Source organism: Halichoerus grypus, chromosome 15, assembly GCF_964656455.1.
Source record: "Halichoerus grypus chromosome 15, mHalGry1.hap1.1, whole genome shotgun sequence".
Taxonomy (NCBI): Eukaryota; Metazoa; Chordata; class Mammalia; order Carnivora; family Phocidae; genus Halichoerus; species Halichoerus grypus.
In genome coordinates this window covers 6888312-6911300 of record NC_135726.1, presented here as the reverse complement: position 1 = coordinate 6911300, position 22989 = coordinate 6888312, and the positions used below count along the sequence as shown (strand labels likewise).

Sequence of the window (22989 nt, the reverse complement as noted above, 5' to 3'; positions counted from 1 at the left end):
AGTAAATGAATGAGTGGGTGAATAAATAAATGGGAGAAGAGAGAGCTTTTATTTTTCAGTTTTATAACAAAAAAACAACTGTTTTTGAGAGAGAACATGCATGCACAAGCTGGGGCAGGAAGGGGCAGAGGAGAGGGAGAGAGAGAATCGTAAGCAAACTCCATGCCCAGCACAGAGCCCGACGCGGGACTCGATCTCAAGACCCTGAGACCGTGACCTGAGCTGAAACCGAGAGTCAGATGCTCAACCGACCGAGCCACTGAGGCGCCCAAGATAGCCCCTCCTTACAAAAGAATTTCCATTAATAAATGTAGATGGAATAAAAGAATCGAAAACCATCATTTGAGCACCATAATAATAATAATTGTTACAGGCAAGATATACCAGTGGATACTGAAATTAGTGGGCAAGAGTTTGAGGAGAAAAAGGATATTTGGGGGCACCTGGGTGGCTCAGTCGGTTGAGCGTCTGCCTTTGGCTGGGGTCGTTATCTCAGGGTCCTGGGATTGAGTCCCGCATCAGGCTCCCTGCTCAGTGGGGAGCCTGCTTCTCCCTCTTCCTCTTCCTCTGTGATCGCTCTTGTTCTTGAATAAATAAAATCTTTCTTAAAAAAGGATATTTGTATATTCTAAATTATCTTCTCCAATAGACTTAATAATAACAAAGGGATAAATAGTGACTTTTAACTTCTTAGTGGAGAAACCCAGCAGATGCCATCATAGCCAAATGGCCAAGGTTAACCTCCTACACATCAGCATCCTGATACGCTGCACTGAAGGACATGACATCACTTCTGTAGGGTTCCTGCCAGAAGTACATAACCTCAGTCTAATTATAAGAAACAAAACCCAACTTGAGGGACATTGTACAAAATAATTGACCACTACTCACCGAAGAGTCAACGCCTTGAAAGGTGAAGATTTGAAGGACTGTCACAAGTTCGAGACACAATCATGAACTGAAGTTTGGAACCCTAGATTGGACCCCAGAACAGAGAGAAGACATTAGGGGAGAAACTGGTGAAATCTGAATAAAGTCCATAATTTACTTAATAGTATTATACCAATCTTTAGTTCTTAGTGTTGATAGTTGTACTAAGATTATTTAAGATATTAACATTAGTGGAAGCCATGTGAGGGGGGTATAGGAACTCTCCGATTAAAAACTTTTCTGTAAGTCTAAAATTATTTCAAATTAAAAAGATTTTTAGGGTCACCTGGGTGGCTCAGTCATTAAGCGTCTGCCTTCGGCTCTGGTCATGCCTGGGATCGAGCCCCGCATCGGGCTCCCTGCTCGGCGGGAAGCCTGCTTCTCCCTCTCCCGCTCCCCCTGCTTGTGTTCCCTCTCTCGCTGTCTCTCTCTCTCTCTGTCAAATAAATAAAATCTGTAAAAAATATATATATATATTTTTAAAAAATTCCTCATGTACAACTCCATTTCCCTTGAGGTGAAGTCCAAATGTGCTCACCCCTGTCGTTGCTTGGACGTACAATACTTACTTCACTGCCTTTGCTGTCCCTCAGTGTAAAACCCTCAGCTGAGGCCCGATTCAGGTGCCACCTCTGTGAAGCCTTTTCTGACCTCTCTCCATAGAGAGCTGACTTTTTGCCTCCCTTGTACTTAGCACAGCACCTGCTCCACGGTATTTACAGTGATTCACTTGTCTTGTCCCCTCGGTCTCCTCCTCTTTCACTCCTGTGACAGTTCCAAAGTCTTCCCTTATCTTTCTTGGCCTTGGCCCGTATGGGTGGGTACTGATCAGTTATTTGGTAGACTGTTGAGGAACTTGGGTTTGATTTCTTACAATTAGATTGAGGTTCTGCATTTGTAGCAAGAATAGCTCGGGAGTGACGTCGCATCCTCCTCCGTGTACCCGTCAGGGCCCCATGATAGTTTGTCCCAATGTTAGATAACATTCGTTGATCACGTGGATAAAGATGGCGTCCACTGGTATAATCCACTGTATTTCTCTTTGTGATTAATAATTATGTGGCGATACTTTGAGACTATGAAAGTATTCCATGCCTCATCAACTTTCACTCACTAGTTTTAGTGTCCACTTGGCTTTGTAACTCAGTCACTCCTTCTGTTTTTAGACTCCTGTCAGGCTTATGCAGCTGGATAGAGAATAGCACCTCGTCCTAAGATGGGGACAACCTGGGGAGGAACAGGCTTCCAGAAGGCTGGGATAGAGATTTATTGTGGGGACATAATGCTAGAGGCATCAGACTCCTAGAAATAACTCGTAGCATTTCATTTTACTGACCTGAAGCCCAGGGTTAGAGGTGATGGTTTGTCAGTTCCTCAAGATTGGGGCCCACCACCTCGTTGAGATCTGATTTCTGAATCCATACCTAGTGCTTGGTGCTGTGCCTGAACAGCAGGGGGACTCATAGCAAGGTTAGCAGCCTGGCCCTACAGGCTTTATGGGTTTGATCCCGTCTCTCCCTTCAGGGGTCGCTGTGCTTGGGCAGGTGTAAGTGAGGTCACTTGTAGCTGTTGCATATCCACAGTCCCTGCATGTGCTGTGGGTACCGCCTCCCCTCCCCACCCCCGTCCCCCCAGCGCACACCCTGGGGAAGTTTTCTCAAGCTCTCCTCCTGCTGAAGGTAATTCACACTTGGCATGTTCTCTTATCTGAAAACATTCTCTCCCTCCAGATAAATTTTTCCTTTGTTCAGATCACATGACTCAAAGGCATACACTTTGTGTTCTTGTATTTCTTCCAGATATTGATGTAATTGGACATGGTTGCTCAGAGCAGGTCTAAATAGGAACACTGTATTTCATCTTCAGAGTGGATGGTGTGCTGTCAGAGGAAAATGGAAGACGTTTCTGTGCCTCCGTGTGTGCTGCGCGGTCGGCGGTTGGCGGTGGGGAGGTTGTCAGGTTGGATGGCACTGTGGCCGCAGCCCCTTGGGACTGGAGGTGGTTCTGCTTCAGCTTCATTACTGTGGGGCTGCTTGGTGGGATGACACCTGAACAGTAAACTCTTGGTTTTCTAGAAACCTTTCCTAATCTTTACATTTTTCCAAGCAGTGCGCTAGTGACGGTGAGCAGAGGGCAAGGAAGCAAAGATGGAACACTGGCCAGTTAGGCAGCTTCGTTCACAGACCGCAGACCTCCCCTCAGCCAGCCTTACACTCCAGTTTACGTTTGCCCTCAGCACAAACTCAGGTGATGGCACCCTGGACATTCGGGTAGCTTTGCAGCAGAGGGACAGTCAGTTCTTGAATTGCGGAACAGCACACACGGATTGGATGCTGGGGGAAGCACCCCCTCCCCTCAGTGTGGGCGAACGAGTGGGATGCAGCACAGGAAAGCTCACAACCGTCGGGCTGGTCAGTGGTGCCGTTTCTGCACAGGCATGCTCGTTTTGTTTCAGTAACAGGCATTGCAGTGGTGAAATGCATTGGTCCCCCAGCCTGGCTGTATGCTGCTGTTAATTCAAGTCCATACACATTTGCCAAGTGCCGTTTGGTACCAGGCACTTCGTGAGGGAAGGGGATAGAGTGGTAAACAAGACAAAGTCCCTATCGTCATGGATATAGACATTAAACAGATGTGGTTTATGAGATGGTGATAAATTCTGTGAAGAAAAATGAAGCAGAGGGGCGCCTGGGTGGCTCAGTCGTTAAGCATCTGCCTTTGGCTCAGGTCGTGATCCCAGGGTCCTGGGATCGAGCCCCACATCGGGCTCCCTGCACTGCGGGGAAGCCTGCTTCTCCCTCTCCTACTCTCCCTGCTTGTGTTCCCTCTCTCGCTATGTCTCTCAAATAAATAAATAAAATCTTTAAAAAAAAAAGAAAAATGAAGCAGGGAAGGGAGTAGAGGTGTTATTTTAGATAGCGTGGTACCCGGGCTGCTCTTTGGAGCAGAGACCTGAAGTGAGTGTAGTATTAAACCATGTGATTAGGGGGAGTAGAGAGTGAAGGGAACATTCCAGGGGTGAGGGAATGTGTCACAATAAGCTGGGGAACTTTTTAAATGTACACAGTCTTGGAACCTGACTCAGTTGGTCTGGGATGGGACCCAGGGATCTGCTTTTCTAGAAGAGCTTGCCAGAAGATTCTGGGAAGCCAGGTTCAGGAGCTACTCTTAAAACCCATTCAAATTATGAGTCATCGCAGGATCTTTGTGAGGAGGGAGGTTTTGATGGTAAGGAAGTGAAAATTAATTCGTCTAGGTAAGAAGAGCCGAAGGCTGGAGGTGAAGAGAAAGGGATAGAGAGAGATTAGAGGAAGTAACGAAGGAGAAGCTCCATTAGCATGGTACGCCGGTAGTGAGGCTCTGTTCCTAGAATCCTAATAGGAGTAATGTGGCCACGTCACAGCTCTGCTGGTTCTTTCCCACCTCCCACTTCGAAATCCCTGCTCTCCGTGTGCAGTGTTAGGCTGGTGGCCGTTCCGGGCCAGGTCGGTGGCATTATGCCCGAGCTTTCCTGTGGTTTCCTCTCCTCACTGCTCCCTGACTTTGGTCCTGTAGGAAGAGTGCCTTTTGAGCCTTTGTGGGTCCCGGGGCTGGGGCAGGGGAGCTCACCTAGAGGTCTGTGGCACCTGGTTCATAGCCCACCGGGCCTGGAGGCTTCTCCCTCTGGGACCCCTGCTTCTATCTCAGATACCCATGTAAATCGCGTAGATGATGTTCTTGGGTGACAGGAACCATTAGAAAGTGAGGTTCCTCTTTTCCCATCCATAAAAAGGAGGCCATAAAAGGCATTATGGGAGGATGCCTTCTGTTGATGGAAATATTACCTACAAATTTATATTTATTAAGTTGAATGGGGACTAAAACAATACATTTTTAAAACAGACATCATTTTTTAGAGCAGTTAAAGTTCGTGGCAGAATTGACATTTCAGTTCAGGTGCAGAGATGTCCCATCTACCCCGTGTCCCCACACATGCATAACCTCCCCCATTATCAGTGGCCCCACCAGAGTGGACATTTGTTACAGTTGATGGACCCACACTGACACACCACGGTCACCCAGAGCCCGTGGCTTACATTAGTGTCCAGTCTTGGTGCTGTACTGTGGGTTTAGGCAAATATATGATGACAGGTATCCATCATACTTTCACTGCCCTGGACATCCATTTCTGATGTGGTTTTTAAGAGCTCATGAAGATGAGAAAGGTGGGGAGGAGCATCTGTAAAACAGATTCCCCTCCCCGCCCAGGAACATGAATTAGGAGTTTGGCTTAAGCGGGCAAATGCAGTGGTGAGCCTAAGCCCCTCTGCACAGATCTCAGAGAGCCTGCTGTCAGTAGCTACACAGTTTGAGGTGACATGAGTCACTTAAAACCATATGAGTAATGCCCATGAATCATCCCAGAATTTCTATAAATCTTGACTTAAACATTACATTCTCTTGCATTCTATTTGAGTATGTTTCCTTACTTTTATCGGAGACAAGCTTTTGCATCAGAGAGGAAGAAAAGTCACTTAGATTTATTCTGTCACCGTTACATCAAATCCCATTCAGTGATGTCTAAAGTGGTTCTTGGAAGAGTAGAATCAGGCCTGGTTACCTGGGCATTTAGACACATTGAACTTGCTCAGCAATTGGAAGCTGGTGAGGAAAGAACTATTTATAACCAACAGTTTACTTTGGCTCTGTTATACTCACTTAAAGGTTGTAGGCCTCTTTCATGGATGCAAAATTTTGAATAATACCAGTTTCTTTATTAACTAGTAGCCAACAATGCTTTTTTTTTCTTTAGAAAATCTCTTTTCAGTGTTGTCAAGAAAAAGAAAAATTGATTTTGTTTCACGTCTGTTCAACTTTAATAGGACAGAAAATAAATGCTTGCCTGCCCAGAGGATAGGTGATTGGAGGAAAAATAAACTTGTACAGCATATTCCACAGCAGGCGTGTTATAAATCCTCGATCCCTGATCGAGTTGGCGTGACTTCACCCTCTAGGACTCCACAGGACGCTTCCAGAGCCAAGTCTCCGCACGAACTCAATGGCCTGTTTCAGCCGTTTTGTCCAGAAATGTTTGGGGGTGGGAGAGCTCTCAAATCACTTTATCTAACCACTTCTTTTTACAAATGAGAAAACAGAGGCAGAGAGGGGAAATGTCTTGCCCTAGAAACAAAACTGGGGAAGAATGTGACAGGCGTGGATATTTATATCTGAACACCCGAGGCCCCATTTTATGATACTCTCAATTATTTCTAGTGTTTTCTGCGTGTGATAAAATTCTCAAAGTGACATTTTAAGACTGCTGCATTCTCCAGGAGTTTGTAAATTGACATCATATCATAATAAAAATGAAGATATTGCTACTTCCAGTAAATTTAGGTATGACCCTAAAGCTTCCTAGGGGAGAGATGAAGAACACAGAACAGTTGACTTACCTCCTGTTTTTTTACGGGCTAACTTTCAAAACAGAACTGTTAGTTATTAAAGCTTTGGGTGAGCTTTCTTTTCTTTTTTTTTTTAAATTTGTTAACTCAGTCAGTGCAGTTCACCGAATTCTGTGTAGCAGAGGAGAGAGAGATGATGTGCAAGATGAGAAAATTCTAGATAAAAAGGGGAAGTTATGGAGAAAATGTATTGGGCTGGAGGGTGAGGACAGTTAATTGGTGGATCTTGGGCAAATTAAGGTCTTTCCTGAAGGAAAGAAATGTAAGTCAGAGTGACAAAAACTAAAGAGATCAAGAGACTTAGCTGGGGAATCAGGAAAAAGGGAAGACAAAAGGAGGGAGAAAAAGACACACTTGAGGTTACTGAGTTGGAAAGGCATGGCAGCTCTCCAAGAACTGAGAGAAGGAGGTGACAGAGTGATGGTAGGCTCTGAAGCAAGACTATTTCAAAATAGATTTGAGTGACTCTTACCAGCTAGGGTTAGAAGAGACTCGAGACCAGCTTTCACCATATTCTTGACAAATGGGTGGTCATCCAGCCTGCGAGGACATCACCTGCACACTGATGATGTTTGGATAACAAGCCGCCATAATACAAGTACATGCATGGAGGTTAAGAGTTTTTTTTTTTTTTTAAGATTTTATTTATTTGGTGGGGAGAGAGAGAGAGAGAGAGAGCATGAGCTGGGGAGAGGGGCAGAGAGAGAGGGAGAAGCAGACTCCCTGCTGAGCAGGGAGCCCGACGCTGGGCCCAATCCCAGGATCCTGGGATCATGACCTGAGCCGAAGGCAGATTCTTAACCGAGTGAGCCACCCAGGTGCCCCACTGAGGTTAAGAGTTTAGACACTTGTAGCAATTTGCCAGAGTAATTTTACGTCTGTTGAATCTGATGATAAAATAATTGGGGCCTGCATTTTATGTGTCTTTTTATTTCAGTTTTCTAATAATTCCTTCATTTTTTAATTGCGGTATAATTGACATAACGTTGTATTAGCTTCAGGTATACAACACAATGATTCAATATTTGTATACATTGCAAAATGATCGCCACGGTAAGTCTAGTTAACCTGTCACCTTACATAGTTACAAAACTTTTTTTCTTGTGATGAGAACTTATAAGATCTACTCTCTTGGCAGCTTTCAAATATGCAGTACAATATTATTAACTGTAGTCGCCATGTGGTACATTATATTCCCATTATAGTTTTATTATATTTTACAAAATACTCATCTGGGATGGATTACAAGTACCAAATAACCCTCGGGTAATTTGGGAAGCATCGATTAACCCCTTGCTACTCAGAGGGGTCTGGAGACCAGAAGCATCTGTGCTGCCTGAGACCTTGTTACAAATGCAGAAACTCAAACCGCACCAAGTCCTTCTGGATCAAGACCCCTGGATGACCCAGTTGAACATTAAAGTTTGAGAAACGCTGCGCTTCTGTCCTTTCAGCGTTGGACAGGTGCGATTATTAAAATCTCTTACTCCTATCGCTTCTGGTTCCATGTCGCTGTACCTGACGTCATGCAGGAAGGAAACCTCATGTGACAGACTTTGAATATTCAAAGACCACTATCACTTCCAACACTTACTTGACAAATAACTGTTGAACATCTATTCTTTGTGAACCACTGGGCTCCATTGCCAGGTTACAGTGATAAGCAGGACTCTGGCTTGAAGGAACTTGAAGTTAAATAAAGGACATATGAAATGGGATATGTACTTAAATACCACAATAGCAAAGAACTTGATGGATTCCTGAAGTGCTTGGGAAATCTGTAGCAGGAGAAATTATTTGTACCTGCGTGGAGGTGAGGGTGCAGGTGCAGCCTGTGGAAGGTGGAGTGATGAGGAATAACTTTTTGTGGAACTGACATTTAAGGCAGTCTTTACAAGAGGGGTAGGAATGGAGTGCGCAGGGATAGTACCAGGAGAGATCAGACGTTTCAGATGTTTAGAGACTTGATAGTACAGTGATTCATTTTTCATGGGCTTTGAAAGGGATCTGCTTTTAGAGAAGTCTGAAATGGTCAGTGCTCATACCTACAGGAATCTTATTTTCTGTCTTCTTAGCCATCTCTCACTGAGACAGAAAACTGTATTCTTCATTGTGAAAACGTGTGATGGTATAGTCAACTTCAGAACACAGCCGCCGTGCAGTCACGTGGTTGAACACTGAACAGAAAGGTCTGCTTGTAGCCCCTTCCCCCCAGTCCAGTCCCCCTCCTCCTTCCACCGTCCACACCAGGCACGGGCAGGCACAGCCAGCTCTTGTGTGACCATGGATTACTTTAAAATAAGAACAGCTCCAGTTCTAGGTTGAGGTTCCCCCACCCAAACATGTTCCAGAGCTACAGCCTTTAAATAGCGACCTTCTCAGTCTGGGTCTGGTCAGGAGACAAAGTCCACACAGTAACTTCAACAAAGAAAGCTTAATATAAAGAATTATAAACTACAGCAGGAGATTGGAGTCATGAGGGATTAGCTCATAAGAAGTAAGGAAAGCTCTAAAAGATACAGGAATAGCCCGTAGAAGGAGCAGCCTCCACCCGAGGCTGAGCTCCAGACATTTTGGACAGCGCACAGGCACAACTCTGCGTGGCATGGAAGCCATGCAGCTGGAACTGGCCAGAAATCTGTCCTCGCAGGTGCCTGGGAAAGCTGTTCACGAGAGGTGTCAAAACTGCCCTCGGGAGCCGCAGGGAAGACTGGTGCCCCCAGGAGCTCCGTGCTGGGGAGGCTGGCTGCGTTGTAGGAGACTTCCAGGCTGCTAGACCAGAACCAGGAAGCACGGTCTTTCCAGCGCTCTCTGCCGAAAAGCTTAACGTCACGCCAGTTGACAAAGGAAACTTATTTAAGAGGCTCAGATCCATTTTCACAGGGCATGCAAAAAGGGAGAATTTGGAGCGGAGAGGCAATGCATCGATAACCAGCACAGTGATTGAGAAATACAAAAAGTCACGACATCCTCAGTGAAAAATTCCGTGTGTGCTGCCAAAAAGACTACGGTGCATTTCAGATTTAGGTCTTAGTCTTACCACTAATATGATTTTTCTCTCTTGGTTGGGAATTGACAAGATTTTTTCCCTCACTTATTAAAAGTGTCAGGCATACAGATAAACCCAGGCTGCAGTGAGCACCTGGAGAGGCTGGAATAGCAGACATGACATACAGGAAGGAAACAAGGTTGTCTGATGCTCTTCACACCTCCAGATACATTATCCCATCAATTTCATCTTCTTCAGGGTCTCCAAGGCCTCAGGATGGACTGGCTTCCTTCTACTTGTACATAGCTGCTGGCCCAGGACCATTCTGCACCATTGCCTACATTGACTTCCCTTCTTTCCTGTGTTGGAGCATGTCTTTTAGTTACTGAAATCCTCCTGTTTCTTGATTCACTCCCTTGTTTGCTGGGGCACATTCTCTAGCAGCACGCTGAGAAAGGTCGCAAGGGAGGTAATTTGTTTTGAGACCATGTGTAGCTGAAAATATCCATTCTATCCTGACATTTGATTGGTAGTTTGGCTGGTAATCAAAATCTATGTTGGAAATAATTTTCCTTCGGAAGTTTGAGGTCATGTGCTCTTCGGGCAGACCTGTGTCCATAGCTTTAGGTCTTTCCTTTCAGGGCTGGTCAGATCCTCCAAAGAGTCTTCCAGTTTCTTGCCTGGAGAATGTAGGTCTGGCTTTCAATATTTAAGAGCAGAATTGGGGGAAAAAGATCGGTGGTCTCAGCATTCAGTATGTAAACACTCTATTTGCTCTGTTTTTGGTGCAGTACACTTACCCTCAAATGTGCCTGATATCCCCCCTGTCCAGAGACCCACCCTCTGTTTTATACTCTTCATGATGTAAATCACTTATCTTGCACTGGAGCTGGGTGGGGAGGGCCTTATGGGGAGTTGTGTATATATGTGGAGGCAGGACCTGGGAATTCAGCTCCTTACTGCCACTGTCAACCTGTGTCTATTTTTGGCTCATCTCTCACCCTCCTTCCACAGCTGCCTTATTTGACCAATTCCCAGCTTCAGGGGGTGGGAGGTTCTTAAGTGCAATTTAGATTGTGTCTTACCTTTTCTCACTGCTAAATTATGAACATCATTTAGACCTTGGGTAAGGGACCAGTTCTTAAACAAGACACAAAAAACATTCACCGTGAAAAATTATTCTTCAAGTTGTTCATTGCCTTAAACAACAGTGTCAAGTCTGCCAAAGGTTTAATATCAAGAATCTAATAAAGAACTCCTACACCTCCACATGAAGACAATTAACTCAATATAAAAAATGAACAGGAGATTTGAAGTTAACATGTGTTTCACAGAAGAGAAAACACATGTGGCCACAGACACAAAGAGATGTTCCACACCTGTGTGACAGGGCAGTGCAGATCACAACCACAAGGAGAGTGGTTTCATGGGTACAGTAATAACAAAGAAGCAAGGGAAAAATCAGACATGGGATTTAGGACGATAGTTACTTCAGATGGGGAAAGCAGAGGGATGGATGGTGAGAAGGAATGTTTGGGTAGAAGCAGGTTCTTGTTAAGGTCCTAGCTTGTGTTTGGGGTGGGATGTTTGTGGGGTCCTTGTTACATAATTGAAAATAATTAGATAATTAAATACATGAAAAAAATAAAAGCCTAACAGATCTGGGGCTCCCAAGGTGAAGTAGAGATCCTTACTCAGGTGGCTCTCAGTTCTTTGGTTGTCTGTTTTTTAAGAAGTAGCATTCTGAATCCTGGAACAAGTGTTTTGTAGTCAGAAGTTATAAAAAAAAAATATATATATATATATTAATCTAAAGTTAACAAATTATATTTCCTAGGTGGGGTTCATATGCTGATAAATATCTACTTTATAGAGTTTTAGTGCATAAATATTTATAGCTATTTCTGTTCTTTCATAGAAATTTTACATTTTTTTCCCTTTCTTAGGACAAAGTTAAACTATAATCCTCCAAAAGATGATGGATCAACCTATAAGATTGAACTTGAAGGGATATCGGTAATGGTTATGAGAGAGATCCTGGATTACATCTTCAGTGGGCAGGTATGATGAGACACACAGGGAGGAAGACTAAGTAGAGGCCTCTCAAGCTCAGGGTGAGGGTCTCCTTCATCCATTCTATGACCCAGCAACATTGTCCTCTTCATCCATCATTGTCTGCGTGACACGTATCTCCTGCTGGGAATGGCGCCCAGCCGTTCTTCCGGGGCTCTGCTCTTAAAAGAAAAGCAGACTGAGTAAAATCTTAACCCAGTCCCAGTTTTTGTATTTATCATTCTGAGCTCCACCTTCCATCGTGAGATGGGAAGGACCTGGGATGCTCCTTTCATGGCTGTCTTTATGTTTTTAAACCTTAATTCCCATCTTGCTCTGTACCCCATAACCTGGAAATGAGAGCTTCCTTGGGCAGTGGGAGTTATTTTATAGAAATAAAGAGTCTGAGATTCATACAAATGACAAGCACCTGCGTTGTGTTCATGATGCCTGGGTTCTGTTGCCTCAGTAGGACCAACATCCCTGTTGCACCCCATTCTTGCTGATGTCCCTTTACTTTCTGCCCACTTATATTTCTGGGGATTTAATGAAACCCAGGGGAAAAGGTGATAAGTGATTAGACTTTTTCTTTTTCTTTGCCATCGTCAAGCCCCCAACCCCTGATTTTGTGATTTAAAATGTAGCACGAGGGCTCTTATGAACAATCTTAGGTTGAACCAGGGCTAGTTTTTTAACAGGAAGAAATTAGTGTATCTTATATTTGGTTATGTGAGAATGCATTTTATCTTGACTCTTTTTGAGAGCTTCTTTCCTTCTCTCTCCTGTATTCCTTCCTCATCTTATTTTACCTTTCCTGTTTGTAAGAGCCGCCTCCTACGTGTTTTCTAACACACTGCTTGCCTTCTCTGCATATATTCATTCAGTCAACCTCGGTGATTGTCATTCTTTTTGAAGTTTTTGGGTTAATTTCATGATGTTACCCCTTCTCTTTTCTCTGAACACTAGGTGGGGGGGTATGTGCATGTAAGATGATGTGTGTGATTGTTAAAAATAAATGAATTTAGATTGATTTGGGACAGTCCTTAAAATACTGAAGATACTCGGAAGCATCACAAAACCAGGCTGAGGACCAACCTCTCATCTAACTTTTAAAATCATTTCAGCAGCAACTATAACAAGTTATAAGCCAGGAGGAACGTATTCCTCTTCGGGCTTGGATTTGAATCTTGAAACCTTATTTACAGATAGACTTCTGTGTTTTGTTCCCAGTTAAAATTAATTCTGGTTTAAGAAAAGAAAAATAGAGAAAAAAATTAATTATGGTTTATAACCATAGTTGCAACATAAGTTATAACCAACTCCTGATCTGGCACTTCGGTTTTACCAGGATGGAATGTGGTGGTTTTCTTGCATGCCTGTATCTGACTGGTGTACAGCCATCCACTGCTGTGTGGCTGAATTTATTTATTTTTTAAAAAGATTTTATTTATTTATTTGACAGAGAGAGACAGCGAGAGAGGGAACACAAGCAGGGGGAGCGGGAGAGGGAGAAGCAGGCTTCCCGCGGAGCAGGGAGCCCAATGTGGGGCTCGATCCCAGGACCCCGGGATCGTGACCTGAGCCTCAGGCAGACGCTTAACGACTGAGCCACCCAGGTGCCCCTGTGTGGCTGAATTTAATACATCAAGTAAACGGGAAATTTTTCCTTACTTGTGACTTGCTCGACACACTTCTTTCCACAGTTCTGTTGCTCAGTTTATATAAGGTGATTGGCAGTCATACATTCTTTTTCTGCGTCTGTGGTACACAGTGTGTGAAACGTGACACAACGTTTCTTGCTGTACTGTACTCTGGAGCCTCTCCTTCTCATTTCCGAGTGTAGGACAAGCACCCATTCTTTGGGAGAGGAGAACCTGGACCGTTGTGATTGTGGCGATATTTTAGAGGCTTGTTTCTTCACATCGCCTTAGTGTTGCATGCAAGAACTGTGAGATGGGAGGAGGAAGCAGCACCAGAAGATTAAGGAAAAGTGAAGTTCTTAATGATAAACAAGAAATCTTACCTTAGGGATTTCTTCCAGAAAATAGGTTTGAGACCAGAGTGTACGTGTGGCACCGAATGCGATGTTTGGCATTCAGAATGAGGTCCTCGGGCCACGTGGCCCGCCCCTCTCCAAAGGGCCGGTGTGGTGTGTCTGGCATGCCATCTGGCAAAAGACGGAACATGGTGTATCTGGAGGGAGGATTTGCCGCAGTTCCAGTGCTGGTGTTTAAAGGAAACCCCTTCAGTTTACCACAGAAGGCAGCACTGTCCACCTCGCTAGCATTTCGGCCACTTAGTTCTAGAAGTGAGCAACGCGGACAGTGCGCCCGGGAAGGGTTCGTGATAGTTAATGTTGGTAAAGCCAGGGAAGTGCTGGGAAAAGTCAGCCAGCCATGTTCTGTTCACATTGTTTGAAGGTTCACCGGTGCCCTCAAACTCCTCTTGAAAAAGAAGCACTGGGCTGGACTGTGTGAAATTGCCAATATTTGATCATCTCTGACCTACAGAAGTGGAGCTTTCATACGGTTCAGCCTAATAGGTTAGTGGTTTGGGCTTTAAATACATACATTGAAGTGTAAAATATTTATGATACTCTTGTAGATTCGGCTGAACGAAGATACAATCCAAGATGTTGTACAGGCAGCGGACCTGCTCCTGCTGACAGATCTTAAAACTCTGTGCTGTGAGTTTTTGGAAGGCTGCATCGCAGCCGAGAACTGCATTGGCATCCGCGACTTTGCCCTCCATTACTGCCTGCACCATGTCCATTACCTAGCCACGGAGTACCTGGAGACTCATTTCCGAGACGTCAGCAGCACAGAAGAATTCTTAGAACTCAGTCCTCAGAAGCTTAAAGAAGTGATTTCTCTCGAGAAGTTAAATGTCGGCAATGAAAGATATGTGTTTGAAGCAGTAATTCGCTGGATAGCACATGATACAGAACTAAGAAAGGTACCTGTGGTTTATAACGTGGTCTGACCCTGCCTTTTTACTTCCTTATTCCATTCGTTCACTCATTTATTGGGTGTTTTCTCCTTTCCCATAAACTGGAAAGGCTTACGAAGTAGTGATCTAAAAGATGTCTGGGGGCGCCTGGGTGGCTCAGTCATTTGGGCCTCCAACTCTTGATTTCGGCCCAGGTCGTGATCTCTCGGGGTCATGAGATCGAGCCGCACATTGGGCTCCATGCTCAGAGAAGAGTCTGCTTGGGATTCTCTCTCCTTCTCCCTCTGCTCCCCCCATGCTCTCTCTCTTTCTCTCTCTCTCTCAAATAAATAAAATCTTTAAAGAAAATAAAATAAAAGATGTCTGTGGTACATCTTTGCATAGGATCACTGAAGTGGTTGTTTTTTTCAGACCAGACTACAAAAGCGCATGTAATTCCTAATATGGCAATGAAAATATTAATACTTGTAAGGAACATAATATCCTTTCTGCATTGCTTTTAGCGGGAAAATGCATTTCAAGCTTAAGCTGGGGATTTTAGAGATTCAACGTCTCTAACTCTCTTGTTCAGCATCCATCTCTGCACCATTACTGGGCGGACCCAGGCGGGGACTCTGATAAGGGCAGCAGAGTGAGAGGGGTGAGGGGAGGGGGCGTCTGGAACCTCTGTGGTGTGGGCTCTCCCTGGAGTGATCGACACCACTCAGCAGAGAGCAGGAGAGCGCTCTGCAGTGCGGCGGTGCGGTTCCAGAGGGGAAGGTTCTGGGAGCAACAGCTGGGAAGGAAGGGTCTCAGAGAATATCAGCCTTTAGATCCAAACTGGCACCGCAGTGGGGGAGGGAGCAAAATCACGGAGCTTTAAGTCCAGTGTTTATAGACTCCAGCTCCAATTGCTGTATTCGAAATAAGAACTATGTTAGGTTTTAGGGAAGTTTTCAAAATGTATAATCGCATTGTTAATGGTTCTCAGCAACTGTTGACTTGGGTTTTAGTGAATATCTTGTACTTTTTAAAATTCTGTAGGCTTATTTAGAAACTGTGGACTACTGTAACACAGATGGAAACTGTTGCGCAGTGATGATAAAGAAACGCACACTCCCGTGTGGTCGTGGTCTCAGCATAGTCGGTACAGCTCGCATTCGGTTTTCCACGTGTGCTGGGGAGATGAGGGAAGGAGATAGGAGAGTTCCCAGCTCGCTGCCGCGCACAGAGACCACAGTCGCTAGCTGTCCCTTCCTTTCTTCTTCGAGGGGCGAGGTTGACTATTCCAAAACCAAGAGAAACTAGTCACTAAGGAGTTTTACCTCGTGTATGTAGAATGCTGTAGTCTGTTAGTTCAAATTTAATGAGTCATCATGAAAAGTACATAATTCATATTATATGTTAGATTTTTTTAACAATGAAGAAATACATAGTACTCAGAATTTTTCTGAACTATACCTTTTCTATGTTTTTCTTGTAATGTTAATGTTGATCTATTTTAATTATCTATTTAACTGTACAGAATCAAGGCTACTCCTGTGTATAATGTTCCCATGAATGTGATTTAACTCCCAGCACATCCAGCTGTGTGAAATAAGGCCACGGCAGCCGAGTGACCCTTTGGGGTATAAAGAAAGCTGCTTGCAACTTTTCCGTGATACCTCAAATATAAACCTGAACTGATGATTCTTTAAGTTAAACTTGTCTTTATCAAGGCTATGGGGAAGTAGAAAGGAAAGGGGCCAGTAAAGCATATTCCAGCACTTGTGACTTGCCCGCTGATAATCCTTTAACAATTTCAGCTTTTCCATGAGTCAGAAAACATATGTTCTACAAACTGTGTGCTGTGTCCTACATTTTTTTTCTCCTTATCCTTCCTACCTTCTGGTGCAGGTCCACATGAAGGACGTGATGTCAGCTCTGTGGGTTTCAGGGTTAGACTCCAGCTACTTACGGGAACAGATGCTTAATGAACCGTTAGTACGAGAAATTGTCAGAGAGTGCAACAACATACCGCTGAGCCAGCCACAGCAAGGGGAGGCCATGCTCGCGAACTTCAAGCCCCGGGGCTACTCGGAGTGCATTGTGACTGTTGGCGGAGAAGAAAGAGTGTAAGTATGGATGTGCATCGTTTCAAGAGTCATAAAGGAAGAGCTATTTCCGTGTAAACAGGAATTCATGGTATTTTTTTTTTTTGGTATCTAAGCATAATAGCAGTAGATTTTTTTAAAATGTTTTAAACATTCTTTAGAGCAGTAAAACTAGTCATAGTTATTATAAGCAGAACTATATAAAACACATTAACTGCTAATCAATTATTTATTTCTTTAGTTCACGGAAACCAACAGCAGCGATGCGATGTATGTGCCCTCTTTATGACCCTAATAGGCAGCTTTGGATTGAACTGGCCCCTTTAAGCATGCCAAGAATTAACCACGGAGTTCTCTCAGCAGGTACCATTCTGTGGTCAATTTTACTTAAACACAAGATCGAGTAATATGTAATTTTAGGGTTGTACAGAATGACTCGAAACCTTTTAGAGATTTAATTTTAAGAGGTAATTTTATTATCTCCATGATGATGTCTTCTGTGTAGCTCTCGCTTTCAAGACTTTGTAAGGAGAAGAGTATCTTCTGTCAGTCTTTATTGTTCCTGAATCTTTAATACGTAAGCTATTTTTAAGACTTTAGTAGAGGAGCATTTTACTTGGTGTCTTACCGATAGAAGAGCCACATTCAGTGACTCTTCCCACCCGTTAGCTCTGTGGCTGCACCCAGAACACGGAATTCCCTTGAGCCATAATAGTCCCGTTTTTTTGAATTCATGCAATTTAGAATTACAGTAACTACGTGAAAAATAAAGGTGTTATGTCAAAGCAGCCATTTTGTGTGAGACTTTAGAAAACATTTTTTATATTAGCATGGCTTCAAGTTATTTTACTACAGAACGCATGTTTCACTTGACCTTCACAAGTTTGAAAACGGCTCCATGTTATTCAAAGTTCTCACTCACGGAGGTGATAGGAAAGGCTGTACTTGCTGCCTTCTGACTGTTCGCTGCCTTTCTCTTCACCTTGCTCTGCTCTTTTGGGTTCACCCACAAGTGCCATTTCACTAAATTCCAATTAAAATCAACAGTCTTCCTGGAATCCTTCATATTTTATAGTCTCTGCTTGCCCACTAACATTACTTTAAAGATTTTGAAAGCTATACCATACCATTCCATATTATAGAAATGGCCAAAGCTGTACTATAGTACAGAAATGGAATCATTTTTTGGGTTCCAAAATGACTGAAGTTATTGTCAGTAATGAGCAGCAGGATGCAGTGGGGTAGCCAACAGGATGTGAGTCTGATTTCCTTGTTCTCTCTTCTCAGAATTAGCTGCCTTACATTTCCTTCCCACAACGTGTACACCTATTCATAATTTTCACACACACATACCTGCCACAATGTTTCCTATGTCACAGATTTTCCAAGATTTCCTCGAGGCGTTGGTATTTCAGAAACATTGAGCAGTGAGGATGGGGTCGTGTCCAGTTGTAGTGAGCAAAGCTGTGACATGACCAAGTGGTTCCTATTTGTCCAGCCAGTACTGTGTTACTTCTTTTCCTGCCTTTTTTTTTTTTTAATTGATGGACTTTTTTTGTCATTCACTTTGTTTCTGCTCTTCCAGGTTAGAAGTTATATTCTTTGTCTATATTGCTTTGAAAGTCATCATAGATACCATAGCCTCTATTCTTAAGTTATAAAAGCCCAAGTGCATTTCTCCTGTTCTTCATGTTTCACAGTCTTGCATTATTAAAATTTATGACTATTTATGAATAAGTATCTACATATAAATGTTTGATTCATCTGTTTTGAATATATGCATATATATATAGAGAGAGAGAATGTTTAGATTTACCCACATATTCACCACTTTCTTTGTTTTTCCTTCTTACTCCTCAGACCTTCCATCTAGGATTATTTGCCTTCTCTCTGAGGTCTATCCTTTTGAATTTCCTTTATTGTGGTCTAATGGTAGCAAACGCTTCGATTTCTTTGTCTAACAATGTCACTGTTTTGCCTTCATGCTTAAAGGATACTTGTGCTGGGTATAGAATTTTAGGGCATCTTGACTCTGTGGCTTGGCCTTTCCTCAAATCTGGAAAATTCTTATTTTTACATATTCATGTATTGCCTCTGCCCCATTGTCCTCTTTCCTCCTGCTTTTGGAAGTCCAATTAAACATGGCTACACTTTTTGCTCTGTCCTTAGCCTCCTGCCTCTGTTTTGTTTTTCATGTTTTTGCCTCTCCATGTGCTGCCCTCTTTGTGGTTTCTTTTGACTTACCCTCCACTTAATGAGTTCTGTCTTTAACTGTGACAGATCTGCCATTAAACCCATCTATTAATTTTTTTTAATTTTATCTGGTGTTTTTCTTTTTTTATTCCTAGAGATTCTCTTTAAATCTTTTTCAGATCTGCTCTGTCACTTCTACAGCCCTCTTTTTCCAAGAGTTCTCTTAAAATTTGTCTTTCAGGGCATTTGCATCAGGCTCCCTGCTCAGTGGGAAGTCTGCTTCTCCCTCTCCCTCTCATGCTCTCTCTTGCTATCTCTCTCTCTCTCTCTCTCTCAGATAAATTAATAAAATCTTTTTTAGAAATTTGTCATTCAGTTTTTAAACATAGTAAGCATTCTCATTTTATCATCTTTCTGGGTAGTCCAGTATTTGAAATTTGAAGTCTCTGCAAGACTACTTCCTATTGTCTGTTGTTGCTGGTTTTCTTTATAGAGTCTAGTTTGTGTGTCTGAGTATCTTTGGTTGGGTGCTGATCATTTTATTAAAAATTATTTATAGGAATAATTTGATGCTTTAAAATCTTAGAATATTAGAATCTAAAGATTAGGTAAGGATACTTCTTTCCACACAAGTTTTACATTTGTTTCTTCCAGTTGCCTATAAGCACTGCAAATTTGGAATTGAATTACTGTAAATCAAATTCAAACCTTGAGATCTCCTAGACAAGGGAGGAGATTTAAATCTGGGTTCTAATTCCTGTTGAACTTTGGAGAGGCTCTCGTGCCAGAAGTCACACTTCCTGTGGGCCTGGGATTTTGATTTTTGTCCCTTTCAAGCCCTCAAAGCCATTATAAGAAAGGTTGGAAATTTCCCAGTTGGGTAAATGCCCTCAAAGCAAAATGGTTTCCATGGGTGGTGACCTCTCCAGCTCCCACTTTTCCTTTCAGCTTTGCCATATTGTCCTGTTGGCTTCTTCTCTTTCAAGATTATTTCAGAAATGCTTGTCAAACAAAACAAAACAAAACAAAAATGTTTTGTCCAGCAATTTAGCTGTTTTGCATAGGAGTTGGTATGAATAACTTAATCCACCATTACCTGAAATAGGAACTTCAACAGTGATTCTTAGATGCTGTTTTGAATATGAAGTGCACAGATGCCCTGGATCTGAGCGCTCCTGGGTCTTGAACGAGCAGATGTGGGCTGTGGATCAGAAGTTGTTTGAGAATCACAGAGGGGGGTAGGATAGACGGAGCTGCTTGGTGTCTGTGTGGGTGGTGCCAGTCTGGGTTGTACGCTGTAGGATAGTGGGAATCCACTCAGCTGCCAAGTGAGGTGAATTGGCCAAAGTGACCCACAGATGTGAATTAGCCTCTCTCAGTGAGGATCGAATGAATTGTGATGAAGACCTCAAATCCACTGTTGTCATTAGAGAAGTTGCCTCCACATACTGTCTCTACAGCTGTACCATTTGTATTCAGCAGGAGATGGAAGTTGAAGAGTGAAGTTTCAACTTTCTCGTGTGTCTCGTTTGATTTTTACAGAGGGATTCTTGTTTGTGTTTGGGGGCCAAGATGAAAATAAGCAGACCCTGAGCTCAGGAGAAAAATACGACCCAGATGCAAACACATGGACGGCATTGCCACCAATGAATGAGGTAAAACGTTCTTTTTCATTTGTTTGGAAGTGTGTCTGTCTTCCCTTCAGCACTTCCCTTAATTGTTCACACAAACTCCTTGATGGCTGGGGATTTTGTCTGTCTGCTCAGAGCTCCGTCTTTAGTGCTAGAACAGCGCTGGGCACAGCAGGGATGGCGGGGACACTAAGTATTTGTTGTCAAATGACCCCTCAGGCTTCTGTCATTCCAGTTGGCCATAGCAGGAGCCTGGCCTCCCCGTGCCTCTCCCAGCCTCGGGCAGTGCTCTTGCTGTGGTTCTTCCTTGTCTTTCACACACCAACTTGGAAACACTTAGCTACAGCCCATTGCTAAACACAGATAGTTTTAGTGAACCAGAAGGTAATAGTTCTTGTTGTTGTGAGTTGTGGTGAGTAAAAAATGGTGATTCCGCCAGTGAATTTATCATTGTCCCGAATAACTCCTGGATTGGGTTCTGTCTCTTGTGACAGAAGGGTGAGCTGCTTAGGGAAATTACAGATGTCTGAGAGAGATGGTTATGAGCATGGCACCTCTTTGCTGAAACTCTGGAATGTGATGGTATCTGTAATTTTTATTAAATGTGTGGATATCTGCTTTCAGTCTGGTAGTTGTATACAGAGATCTTTGATGTCTTTTCAGCCACGACATAATTTTGGAATTGTGGAGATAGATGGAATGCTGTACATTTTAGGAGGAGAGGATGGTGAAAAAGAGCTAATTTCCATGGAGTGTTACGACATTTATTCTAAAACCTGGACGAAGCAACCTGATTTGACCATGGTTAGAAAGGTGAGAACCATATCTTGTGATTACAAATTGGGTTTTAAAGTTAGCATTTCTTCTTTTCCCACATACGCCTTTTTTAGCGCAATCGATAGTGTTAAAAGAGTGAATGTTGTAGGCTTCTGTCGCTGTCGGTGGCCCGCCTTCATGGTCATCCGCTGTGCGCCAGGATAGGAGACGGAGTGTGTGCGAGAGCTCGCCCTGACGGTGGGCTCTGCGCTGGGCTGCTGTGTCCACGCCTGCGCTTGACAAGCGCCTCGGGAGCACACTCACCTAGGAGGTGGCCAGGTCTTCCAGCCCTATTTTCTTAATCATCATACGGGCCTGACGAGAAACAGCCTGCAGGTAAGCACGGCCATTGCATCCTGAGTACAGTGAAAACGTGGCTCCCATTAGCTGTTTCGAGCACGGTCTGTCGTATTCCCGTTCCTGTGTGGGAGGGAGGGGCTCTTCTTCACACCAAAGCTTCGTCCGGTCCTGTGGATATTTACACCTCATGTGCTGGGCTCCCAGTCTCAGTGCTTCACTCAGTTGGAGCAGGAATTGAGTGAGATGTTGCTCGACAGAATCTAAATCTTGGAATCTTCAAACAGTGGTAGAAGAATGGAGAGACTGGAAAGCTGCTTTAAAAATTAGGGCCATTTACGTATCTCCCTGAGCACGGTTGTGTCAGCTGGAGGTAACAAACAGTACGTGTACTACCTCCTCTTCTCGCTTTCCAAGTCCTGTCTTTGTAGTATTGGAAGATACCATAGTTTTACTATTAGAAATCGAAACCTTTCCCTACGGTGCTTTCTAAGGTTAGCATTTGCCGAACGTGGAGTGTGAGTGTTGCCTCCCCAACTCTCGCTTTCTCCTTCCAGATCGGCTGCTATGCAGCCATGAAAAAGAAAATCTATGCCATGGGGGGAGGATCGTACGGGAAACTCTTTGAATCTGTGGAGTGTTACGACCCAAGGACTCAGCAGTGGACCGCTATCTGTCCGCTGAAGGAGAGAAGGTATGAGAATGCAGTTGTGGACTCTGTAGGCACCCCCTTTCTTTCAAATGAACCTTTCACTTGACTTAGCATTTGGTTTCTATAAAAATAAAAGAATAATCCATTTCATAAAAAGAAAGACTCACATATTCATGAAACCCAGAACACTGCAGAGTTAAAACAAGCAGAAAAGGAGTTCAGGAATCAGCCATGAGTTGTAAATCCAGTAGGTGATATGCTCTGTGTGACCTTTCAGATTTGGAGCCGTGGCCTGTGGCGTGGCCATGGAGCTGTACGTGTTTGGGGGAGTCCGAAGTCGTGAGGACATCCAGGGGAGTGAGATGGTCACTTGCAAGTCTGAATTCTACCATGACGAGTTTAAAAGGTAAGTTTGAACGGTTTCACATAACTTGTACAACTTTTCCTTTCTGCTTTCAAAGTCATGTTTTAGATTTGTTTAGTTTTGTTTTCAAGTTACTTGACTGAGTTACCTTGTCTATTTAGGACATATGCCTGATGCCAACTAGAGATTTCGTCAGAGACTTCAGAAGTGTTCGTAGCTTAAAACCGTAGAAAAGTGTTTCTGAAATCTGTATCAGACCTTGACGCTTGGTTGTTTAAAATCATTCATTGGCTTCCTGTGGCTTTTAGGAGAAAGTTTAAACTCCTTAGCCTAGCATATATGGTCTTCTGTGATCTGGCCTTTCTCTATTCTTTCTGCTACTATTCAACACATATGCTTTACTGGAGTTACACTGAGCAACATTCCCCCCCCCCCAAAACATGTTATGATTATCTTGGCTCTGTGCTTTTGTACTACTCCTTTTGCCTAAAATTTCCCTTCCAACATTTATCCAGTTAATATAGCCTCTTCCACAACTGTGCCTAATTATCACTGCCTGGAGAAAACCTTCTCACACCTCTCAGTCTCGTTTAGGCTCCTCCA

General features: G+C 43.5%; 1 protein-coding gene across 3 annotated transcripts in view; it reads left to right on the top strand.

Annotated features, from left to right (window-relative positions):
- GAN (gigaxonin) overlaps nucleotides 1-22989 on the top strand; it is a 60362-nt gene that overhangs the window by 15693 nt on the left and 21680 nt on the right. Inside the window, exons 1-9 of one of the 3 annotated variants that reach the window (XM_078062628.1) lie at nucleotides 7594-7835; nucleotides 11307-11421; nucleotides 14017-14367; nucleotides 16237-16454; nucleotides 16675-16796; nucleotides 20169-20281; nucleotides 20921-21070; nucleotides 21928-22064; nucleotides 22300-22428. In XM_078062628.1, coding sequence (XP_077918754.1) covers nucleotides 11380-11421; nucleotides 14017-14367; nucleotides 16237-16454; nucleotides 16675-16796; nucleotides 20169-20281; nucleotides 20921-21070; nucleotides 21928-22064; nucleotides 22300-22428 — 1262 coding nt within the window. In that variant the 5' untranslated portion in view covers nucleotides 7594-7835; nucleotides 11307-11379. Of the gene's footprint in view, nucleotides 1-7593; nucleotides 7836-11306; nucleotides 11422-14016; nucleotides 14368-16236; nucleotides 16455-16674; nucleotides 16797-20168; nucleotides 20282-20920; nucleotides 21071-21927; nucleotides 22065-22299; nucleotides 22429-22989 lie in introns of those variants that run through there. The other 2 variants (XM_036084963.2, XM_078062627.1) reach the window with 2 other exon arrangements.